The following is a 10,295-nucleotide window of genomic DNA, read 5'->3' as shown; positions in this document are numbered from 1 at the left end:
GGAGGGAGGGCGGTGGGGGCCTGGGTCCCACCTGCGCCCTTACGTGGCACCTCTGTCTTTCTTACCCTTTCAGTGAAAAGATCTTGAAGTTGGCCGCCAACATCGCCGGTGACAAGCTGGTATCGCTGGGGACCTGCTTCGGGAAATTCACCAAGACCCACAAATTCCGGTTGCACATCACCGCTCTGGATTACCTTGCACCCTATGCCAAGGTCTGTGGGGTGGTTTCCAGTCGGCCCCTGGGGATGGAGGAGGTCGGGGAGGAGGGCCACCCCAGGACGCAGATAGTTGACAGGGATTGGCGTCAGCACCAGCACGTGGAGAGGTTTGTAGGTGCAGCCAGGGCCCCGGGAGTCCTGTGACCACCAGTTGTAATTATCTCCGGCCAAGTAGAAAAGCCTGTGCAAACTCCGCTGAAGACCGAAAAGCAAAGGGGCCGCTGTGATGAGGGGCAGAGTGGGTCCAGACAAAGAGCTGTTCACCTGTCCATAGGACAGCGGTTCTCAACCTGGGGGTCGAACGACCCTTTCACAGGGGTCGCCTAAGACCATTGGAAAACACATATATAATCACATATTGTTTTTGTGATGAATCACTATGCTTTAGTCATGTTCAATTTGTAACAGTGAAAATACATCCTGCATATCAGATCTTTACATGACGATTCATAACAGTAGCAAAATGACAGTTATGAAGTAGCAACGAGAATAATTTTATGGTTGGGGGTCATCACAACATGAGGAGCTGTATTAAAGGGTCGGGGCATTAGGAAGGTGGAGAGCCACTGCATAGGAGAAGTTGCTCGTGGAGTGGAGGAGAGAAGCTGGCAGTTCTGTTCAGGGGATGAACAGTTTGAGGGAAATACGCATCTTTCAAGAAATCAGCCCTAGATCCAGTGGCGAGCTTATCTGCAGGGATGTAGCTGTTAACATTTTTGTTTTGTTTTTTGGATTTGATTCTCTTTTATATAGTACAAAGTGTGGATAAAGCCTGGAGCAGAGCAGTCCTTCCTTTATGGGAATCATGTGTTAAAATCTGGACTGGGTCGAATCACTGAAAACACATCTCAGTACCAGGGCGTGGTGGTGTACTCCATGGCAGACATCCCTTTGGTGAGTACAGCTGGTAGCTGTTACGTAAAGATCTTTTTTTATTCAAGAAAGATGTGTTTTTCAGTCTGTGGGCTTGTGAGACTAAATGCTCAGCACCGTTGGAATTTCTCAGAGAACTGTATTTTTATTTTTTAATTTTTTTTATGTCTTCTGTTATTTCCCAGCCTTCAGTGCGTGCTTATTGAATGACTTGAGTGAATCAGTGTCTCTTCTTTTGAATCCCAGGGTTTTGGGGTGGCAGCAAAGTCTACACAAGACTGCAGGAAAGTAGACCCCATGGCGATTGTGGTATTTCATCAAGCAGACATTGGGGAATATGTGCGACACGAAGAGACATTGACTTAAAACGAAACCATCGCAAGGACGTGTGGCTGTGTGCAAGGTCCTAGCTTTGTTTCCTGTGTCTGTGTAGGCTCCACCATCATGTTGAATTTGGTCAACACTGTGATCTCTCCAGGGATTTCTTAGTTTAATATGGACAAATGCAGGCTTGATTCTTATTAAGCAGAAATGGGTCAAAAAATGGCGTTTCGGGTGTTTGTGTTTGCTACTAAATAGAATATCGTGTTTTATATTTCAATCAGAGGGCTTCTTATTTTCAGTAAAAGATTCTAAATCATTGGGATTGAGGACAAGTATAGCTCATTGTTATCTGTGATAACACTGTTTTTCAAGCTCATGGTAAGAACACAACAGGTTTTCTTATTTATTTATTAATACTAGAAAGGTAGATATTGCTGTATGAGAATAGTTGGCCATGTCTGGGATTTTACAGATGAAATTTGGGTAAAATACTAAGAGCAATTTATTCTGCTAGTTTTTCTTATGATGAGTGCTGTGTGGTGTGGAAGAAAACTTGGATCCTAAACCTAGTTCTAATACCTACCAGCTCTATGATGCTGTAGATGAGTCATTAAACTTTAATGAGCTTCATTTTCTTCTGTTTCAAAAAACAGCTTTAACCATCTACCTAAGAATGGTTTTCAGAATTTGCCTGGCAAATGACAGGTGCTGACTAAGTGGTAAGAATTGTTTTTATGTTGCATATACTGAGTGTTTCTGCTACTAAGCGTAGGATCTAATGAGTATAATTTGATTATATTATTTTGGTTTTTCCAAGCTGTTTTCTGCATCTTTTTCCTGGATGGTGATTTCAGGTTGAATGTTATTCTCATCACCTTGGTTTTCTAAAACATTTCCCTTATGAACCTTTACTTACCTTACTGGACTGGACAAAAAGCACTAATCAGAGACCCTGAAATAATGTGCCTCCTTCATTCTTCCTCATGCTTTCTGAAATCATTTTTAGAATTAAAATATTTTTTAAATGAAAGTGATTTCACAGAGAAATATTTTTTAAACTACCTATATTATAAAACAAATTTTCTAATGATTATACTGTTTAAATTCCAGAGGTGACTTCTCTAAAAATAAAGCATTTTTAAGTACAAAAAAAGCATCTACCAACTATTGTTTTTGTGTGCAACATATAAAACCCACATAAAACTAGGTTTTATATGTTTTTGACCCATTTTTCCAACTCCTCTCCCTTCCACAGTTCTCCGTTAACCTCTGAATAGACTTAGTGGCCCAGCTGGCATGGCTCAGTGGTTGAGTGTCGACCTGTGAACCAGGAGGTCAAGGTTTGATTCCGGGTCAGGGCACATGTCCGGGTTGTGGGCTGGATCTCCAGTGTGGGATGTGCCTAAGGCGGCTGATCAATGATTCTCTCTCATCATTGATGTTTCTGTCTCTTCCCTCTCCCTTCTTGTTTGAAATTAATAAAAAATATTTAAAATAAATAAATAGCCTTAGTGAAGGTTAAGGGACTGCTACAGTATTTTGATGGTAGCATCTGGTGCATACATTAGAAATAGCCAACATCAGAACTTCTACATTTTTATTCCTTTATTGCTATTTTGCCTCTGTAGATGAGTCCAATAAACTGAAACTTTCTAATAGGAGAAATTGATTTTTCCCTAATAACTTTACAAAGCTGATTTAACAAAGCTTTGAAAAGCTTCTGCCCCAGCACGCTGTAATTATTTAGCTTAGCATTTTGGCTTCTTTGTGTCTGTAGTCGTTGAGACATTGAAGAGACGCTTCAAGAAGTACAGCTGCAGGATCCCAGAAAGAACAATAACAAGGCTCTGGGCCATCGACCACCAGTTCACATAGTTGTAGTTTGATTGGAGGAGGAAAAAGTCAGCCATTTTCCTCATGCGGGCAAAGTTGTAATGACGCCACATGTGAAAGATATTTTTCTGTACCTTTCGTGTACTTTCCTGTGGGACAGACAATGAAATAAGGAAAGGGTTCCTCCCTACCCCCGACCTAGCCTCACCTGGATGCTCTCCCACTAACTTAAGGTTATCTGGAAATTGAGTAACTTAAGTGATTTTATGATATGTAACAAGTTGGCTATTGTAATTGATACATGTTGCTGCGTTTGCAGTATATGAAAACATGGCCTGGTCTTTAAGTTTAAAAAAACGTCCATGTTAAAACTAGAGAACTCTTCTCGAGATCTCTAAATTTAGATACCCACACAACACATTGTCCTAGATCTGAGGTCGGCAAACTCATTAGTCAACAGAGCCAAATATCAACAGTACAACGATTGAAGTTTCTTTTGAGAGCCAAATTTTTTAAACTTAAACAATATAGGTAGGTACATTGTTATTAACTTAATTAGGGTACGCCTAAGGCTTAGGAAGAGCCACACTCAAGGGGCCAAAGAGCCACAGTTTGCCAACCACGGTCCTAGGTTGTGTCTTCAGCTCTTGCATGTGGTAGAAGACCAAGGCCTGCAAATTCACAGAGCCAGACAATACAGTAAATATTTTAGGCTTTCCAGGACATGCAGTCTCTTGCAACCACTGAACTCTGCCATTGTAGCACAAAAACAGCCATAGACAATACGTAGTTGTCAATTAAGCATGCTGTGTTCCAACAAAACTTCATTTACGAAACTAGGCAGTGGACTTCAGTGCAACAAGGAGATGATCATGAAAGTGCAAAGACATCCCACAGAATGGGAGAAAATACCTATAAATCATATCTGATAACTTATATCCAGAATATATTAAAAAAAGGAACAACTTGCATCTCAAATAAAAAGACAACCCAATTTTAAAGTGGACAAAGGATTTAAATAGACATTTCTCCAAAGAAGATATACATATGCTGAAAAACACCTGAAAAGTTCCTCAATGTCATTAGACAATTCAAAATCACAAGATACCATTTCACACCCATGAGTGTGAAGATGTGGAGAAATTGCAACCCTTATTTACTGCTGGTGGGAGTGTAAAATGGTTTAGGCACTGTGGAAAGGAGCAGTTCCTCACACTCAGTTACTATATGACCCAATACACTACTATAGGTAGAAATAAAACCACATTTACACAAAAACTTGTATGCAAATGTCCACAGCTGCATTATTCATGATAGCCAGAAAATGGAAATAACTCAAATGTCTGTCAGTTGATGGGTGTATAAATAAGGTGGTATATCCATTCAATAGAATATTATTCAGCTATGAAAAGGAATGAGATGCTAAATACGTGCCACAATATGGATGAGCCTTGGAAACATACTAAATGCAAGAAGCCAGAGACAAAAGGCTACATTGTGTAATTTCATCCATGTAATATACAAAATAGGCAAATTTATAGGGCCAAAAAGTATAAAACAAGAACTCCAAGTCAAAAATTAAAGGCTTCAAATCCCCTTGCCTGTTTGGTTTCTCAGCTCAAATGATATCACTCCCATATTTTTAATCTTTTCTCCAAATTTAAAATCTGTTTCCATGGATGTTTCTCTCCCACAAGTTACCTCAATTGCATCCAGAGTATCATTCAGTTGTTTTCTTTCGTTCTTCTGTTTATGGTCCATCTCAGGCTCTTCATAGAAGACTCCAAAATTGAGGTATACTTGCACTGAACCAAAGTGATTTTGCTGATTTTTTAGACAAAGTTGATAAAAACCTGTAGGGATCCCTGGATCATTAGCAAGTCTTGGTCTCCCACCCTTTGTTGCTCTCTCACCCTGTAGGTGTGGAGATAACTGTTCTCCGGGGGTCAGTGTGCTACATTAGCACCTTCTTTTTACTTAGCAAGTACAGCAATCCAATTTTTGATGTAGAAGTTAGACTGATCTTAAATGAAACTTATTTTACTAAACATTACTTATAATAATCATGTTTTGGCATATATTACTAATAGGTCTAAACAGAAAAGAAATCAATGTTTCCATCCTCTTTTTCAACCTATTATCTCTGAAGGCATTTCTCAAATTGAGTTGAAATTAAGAGCTGGAGGATACCATCTTAAACTTAAACTAAGCAAAAATTGATGTGAATGAAAGAAATGAGTAACTAACTACAAGGTGGTGTGTACAGGGACTGATGGTTTTGGGCATATACTGGTGCTGGTTCTCAGCTGGGGTCACCTCCCCTTGTGTGTGTGGAGTGTATTTACCGAAATGATTGGAAGGCACTACTGGCATGGAGGGGCCAAAGATGCTAAATGTCCTATAATACTACACAGTGAAGGATCGTCTATGCTCCTATTGAAAAACATGTTTTTTCGTACACCTGGCTGATAGAGAGTGCTGCTGACTGGTGCTGTCCCAGGTGGGGACAGGCTCGATCTGGCTGTAGGCCCTTCCTGGTGACTCGAGAAGTGCTTTGTTGTGGGATGTGGCTGTTTTTCATGGCTGTGGATTTCCTCTTGTTCTGGGTGTTTTTTGGTAACTGGGTCATGTATTCCAATGACTGGAAAGAGATGTCATTCCATAATAAATTTACTAAATGAAATTCTGTATCTTTAACGAGTCTGTCTGTTTGGGGCACTTTCCCATATTCTGGTTAGTTGGGGATGATGAGATAAAATTGAGTTTCTGACCCTCGAGTTATAATTAGTCACCTGGAGACTGCCCCCAAACTGCCAGTGGACTACCACTTGGCCATTGGCAGTCTCCAGGAAAACTGTTTTTTTGTGTTCTAGACTAAAGTTTTTTCCTACTGTTTTACCATCCTATGCAAAAAAGCCAGGGTTTTCACATTTTAGCCACTTAATTTCAATATGTCCTCATCATTTTCCCAATTTAAAAGAAAGATGATTAGAATAGCTGTAGTGATAAAAACAGACCTGTCTCATGGGTAGAGAAGTTAATCTGGCCCCGAACATTCTGAGAGGTTTCTATGAGAAAACCTTGTGGGGTATGTGCAGTGGCAGCAATATGCCGGTCATGTGATATTCCCATTGTCCGCTGAACCTGCCGAGACACATTAAAGAGGGAGAACAGTCCCTGATACATCACCAAGAAGTTAAGTGGTAAGATTGACATCCTGTGTGGTTCTCAATCAGGGATGGTACTGCCCACCCTTCTGGGAATTTGGATTGAGATAACAATGGTGTTGCGATGGGGTGAGGAGAGACAGCAAAGATGAACATCCTGCCAGTTAGAAACAGAACTACAGGACAAAGAATTGCCCCAAATGCAGATGGCACTCCTATAAAGAAGAGATGTCACAGACCTTATAGCAGCCTGAATCAGTTGGTGTGTAGGATTCTGGTTGTAGAGTCTTGACTGAACTAGCTTGGCTTTGAGCTCCCTGATGTCCTCCACACACTTGGGCTTATTTCATGCTTCATAGGAAATAAGGCACTCAGTAGGCACTTATTGCCAAGCTGGGTCTTTATAAGCCCAGGCTACAGTGAGCTGACTATACTCTTCTATCACAATTTAAAGATAAAAAGTTCTGATAAGTTCATTTAAAAATAAGTTGTTTTTGTTTTATTTTTTAAATTGATTTCAGAGAGGGGGAGAAATAGAAACATCAATGATGAGAATCATCTATTGGCTGCCTCCTGTGTCCCCTACTGGGATCAAGCCTGTAACTTGGGCATGTGCCCTGATGGGGAATCAAATAGTGACCTCCTGGTTCATGGGTCAGCGCTCAACCAGGGAGCCACACCAGCTCGGCAAAATAAGTTTGAAGTTACAGTGGAGTAAGATCAGTATACATAATCTATTACTATGTAAACAGATTAGAAAATTAAGAGGCTTCTAAGATGAAAAACAAAGGGAATGAACAGCCTCTAACTTCATTATTGAGCAAGATGGATTTAAGTACCTGGTCTGTGATCAGGCAACTTAAAAACATTTACATACCTTCTTAGACAAACAGGACTGTCTGGCCCAATAGAGAAATCTTGAGCCAGTGACTCTCCATTTTGCCAGAATTACCCCTAAGGCAGGAGACTAAATGTTGCTCTCCCAGCCCCATAAACTGAAGTGTCTTTTTGAAATCTCTTTAAAGTTCATGTGACTTTCCATATCCATATTTTCATATTTTAAAAATGCATTTTCTCATCCCCAAATCCAAGTAAATGTGATGATTGTTTCTGCAGGAAGAGGCACCCCATTTGTCCCATGGTTTTGAGCACACTTCCATAGCCTCCAGTTTGGGAAGCCAAGCCATATGTTTTAGTGATTATTCATCTAAGAGTTTCCATCTAACTGCAGGTCTATTTCATTAACAGATGGAGAATCACAGCATAATAAAGACAACCAGAACCTCATGTTAGTCTAGGACTTGACCCACTTTACAAAAGGAAACAAAGAAGTTCTCCCATGTGGCCAGAGGAGCCCAAGTACCTACCTCATAGCTGAAATAGAAGTATCCAGTTTGGTGGGCAAATTGCCAAAAGCATTCTATGCCTCCTGGAGGGATCATGATGGCAAAGTCATATCGATCTGCTCCCCGGAAGAGTGACTGGTCCCCAGAGCCACTAAGGGGTTCTGTTTTCTGGCTCCTAGCAGAGGTCACTAGGTTCAGAACCACCAGTCCAGCCCCAATGAGCAAAGGGAACATGCTGATTCCCGGAGACTCCTCTGCAGGTGAACTGCCTGCAGCCCAGTGGAGCCAAGTAGTTTAGATAACTGCTAGGGTAATCATTAACTCCCCAAGTCACACCTGGGCTGGCTTCAGGGCCACACATAGATATTCCATAAAGAACTGGCATGATACCGCATGTGTGGCTCACAAGAAGAGTTTTTGCTTTCACCTAGTAAAACTCAGCAGCTTACCAAACCTACTTCATGGGTGCTAGGTAGAATCTACTACAATATATCTCTATCCTTCCTTTTGGCTGTCGTTTTTTCAGTTCTTGCTTCTTGGGGATAAATATTGAATAAGTTTATGTACAACCATCTGAATAGTATAGTCAGAAGTTGGCTGGGGAGATTTTTCTCTTATTTAAATCAAATTGCTAGGTGATAACCAATGTTATAGTTGAGAGAACAAAACCCATGAAAATGTGTGCACAAATTTAAATGGGTGAAGAGTGAGCAAAAGACAGAAATGGATTTTCAGAGATTCCAGTGGCTGGCTCACCATCCATAAAGCACGGCTGGCACTGCCGGGCCCTGACTGGGCCTCACACTCTTACCCATCAGGACAGTGTTTCTGTCACTCTCTGAGTCGTGCCAATGTCTAAATGTTTTTATTTCAGCCATAATCTTAAAAAACAAAACAGCATTAACAGCTTCTAAGCAAGTCTTGCTTCAGATTCATCACATTGACTCCAAGTGTAATACCTGAACTATCACAAGGGAATAAGCAAAGAACAGACTTCATAATTGTGTTCAGTTCTGGAGGAGAGCGAATGTCACAGCGCTCTTCTTGCTGAGGTGGAGGTGGGAGAGACCGGGATCGTTTCTCAGCACACAGTGGCACAGGCACCCCACCCAAGTTCCCCACGCCAGTTTTTCCACTACTCATGACATGAGCAGCGACTTAGACTCAGCGCAACAGTCAACAGTACATGGTAAGTTTTCTAGTTCTCTAGAAGCCAAAGTCTGTATTTTGTTTGTACACACTTCATTAACATTATAACAACACTGAAGCGATGTTTTAAAAAATGTTCATGGACCTGTACATTTTTCACATTTGAGAAATGCAGATTAGGATATTTTGCTTCCCTAAATCATCGCAGTGTCACTCTTCTACCCAGAGCACGCCATCTTACTGAGGTGAGTTGAGGGGAGAAAAGCCTCTGGATCCGAATCCAGTTTAGAGGGAGATCACTCCAGCTGCCACCAGATCAAGAGGAGGCGGCTGTATTGAGAGGAGATCAAGTTCTCACTGTCGTTTCATTTGGGGTTCACTGACGGAAAAATAGTACCAAACCCCCAAACATGCAGTTAACAGGTAATAAAGCTGTACAAAGCTTCCAACTTGTAACTACAGGATGAATTTGAAACTTTAGCATTTCTTTACATCTTTAACTCCAAAGAGAATAAGGGTTCCAGGTGGCTTCCAAAGATGACAATATCCAGTACAGTTTGACATCGCTTTTTAACAGTCAGCGTGGCTCAGCAGAACTTGTGTAATTAACATTTTGCCACCTCCACGTGTTCATTCATGCTGAGCTGCAATTAAACAGCCACTTATATTTGAGAGAAGCAAGACTTTAATGAAGAAGGCTACAAGTTATGGACAATAATTAGTTCTCAAATTTTAAAAAATGATTACAGAAAACACTTTACTGAATTTTCTTTTTGCTAAAAAGACAGTCTTCAAGGATGTCCGAGAGACAGCAAGCACAACACAGTACAAAAGAAGGAAATGTTGAATTCCAGTGCAAGACACAAACAGCACAATTAGGGAGTCAGGTGGAAGCAACCATTTTCACAAAGAATGGGATTAGACTTTTATATTCAATCAGGATTGGGGGTTTTTTGTGGGTTTTTTTTTTAAGCTTTAAAAGTCCAGCATAAGGAAGAGAATTGAGAACGAGAGAATGGGGCAAGGGGCTAAGCGTATCTACAATCACCAAAAAAACACACGGGTTCCACCACATGAGAAGTGGGGGTTAAACCTGCCTACGTAGCCCAGCAAATATTAGGAGCAAATGCCAAGACTAGGTCTAGGTGTCAATGTCACAACAGGCTAAAACAGTTTTTAAAGGGACCCTGATTCCACCAGGACTGGTCTCATTGGCGTGGGCTCTGACAGACGAAGTTCCTTTGCATTTGCACCAAAAGGCCAAAGCTTTACCTGGAACAAGTTCACTCCAAATAATGCTCACGTTGCTGGTTTTAACAGGTCATGGAGTCATAAGTGTTCCTAAAAGACTCCACCATTTCCTAGGAGAAGGTCCTACTGATTAC

The 10,295-nt window shown here is 41.0% G+C and overlaps 2 protein-coding genes across 2 annotated transcripts in view; one reads left to right on the top strand and one right to left on the bottom strand.

Annotated features, from left to right (window-relative positions):
• The window catches only part of NIP7 (NIP7, nucleolar pre-rRNA processing protein), a 2,853-nt gene extending 298 nt beyond the window's left edge, over positions 1–2,555 (top strand). The window contains exons 3-5 of the mRNA XM_006760354.2: positions 28–212; positions 972–1,112; positions 1,338–2,555. Coding sequence (XP_006760417.1) covers positions 28–212; positions 972–1,112; positions 1,338–1,457 — 446 coding nt within the window. The 3' untranslated portion in view covers positions 1,458–2,555. The remainder of the gene's footprint in view (positions 1–27; positions 213–971; positions 1,113–1,337) is intronic.
• Positions 2,556–2,855: 300 nt separating this feature from the next.
• Positions 2,856–10,289, bottom strand: TMED6 (transmembrane p24 trafficking protein 6). Its single transcript, XM_006760353.2, has 4 exons — positions 7,783–10,289; positions 6,266–6,392; positions 4,950–5,101; positions 2,856–3,397 (listed from the first exon to the last, which is right to left on the bottom strand). The coding sequence occupies exons 1-4, from the start codon at positions 7,993–7,995 to the stop codon at positions 3,164–3,166; spliced, it is 726 nt and encodes a 241-aa protein (XP_006760416.1). The 5' UTR covers positions 7,996–10,289; the 3' UTR covers positions 2,856–3,163.
• Between the last annotated feature and the right edge of the window lie 6 nt (positions 10,290–10,295).

Source organism: Myotis davidii, unplaced genomic scaffold (assembly GCF_000327345.1).
Source record: "Myotis davidii unplaced genomic scaffold, ASM32734v1 scaffold1437, whole genome shotgun sequence".
Taxonomy (NCBI): domain Eukaryota; kingdom Metazoa; phylum Chordata; class Mammalia; order Chiroptera; family Vespertilionidae; genus Myotis; species Myotis davidii.
This window is presented reverse-complemented; position numbering and strand designations above follow the sequence as displayed.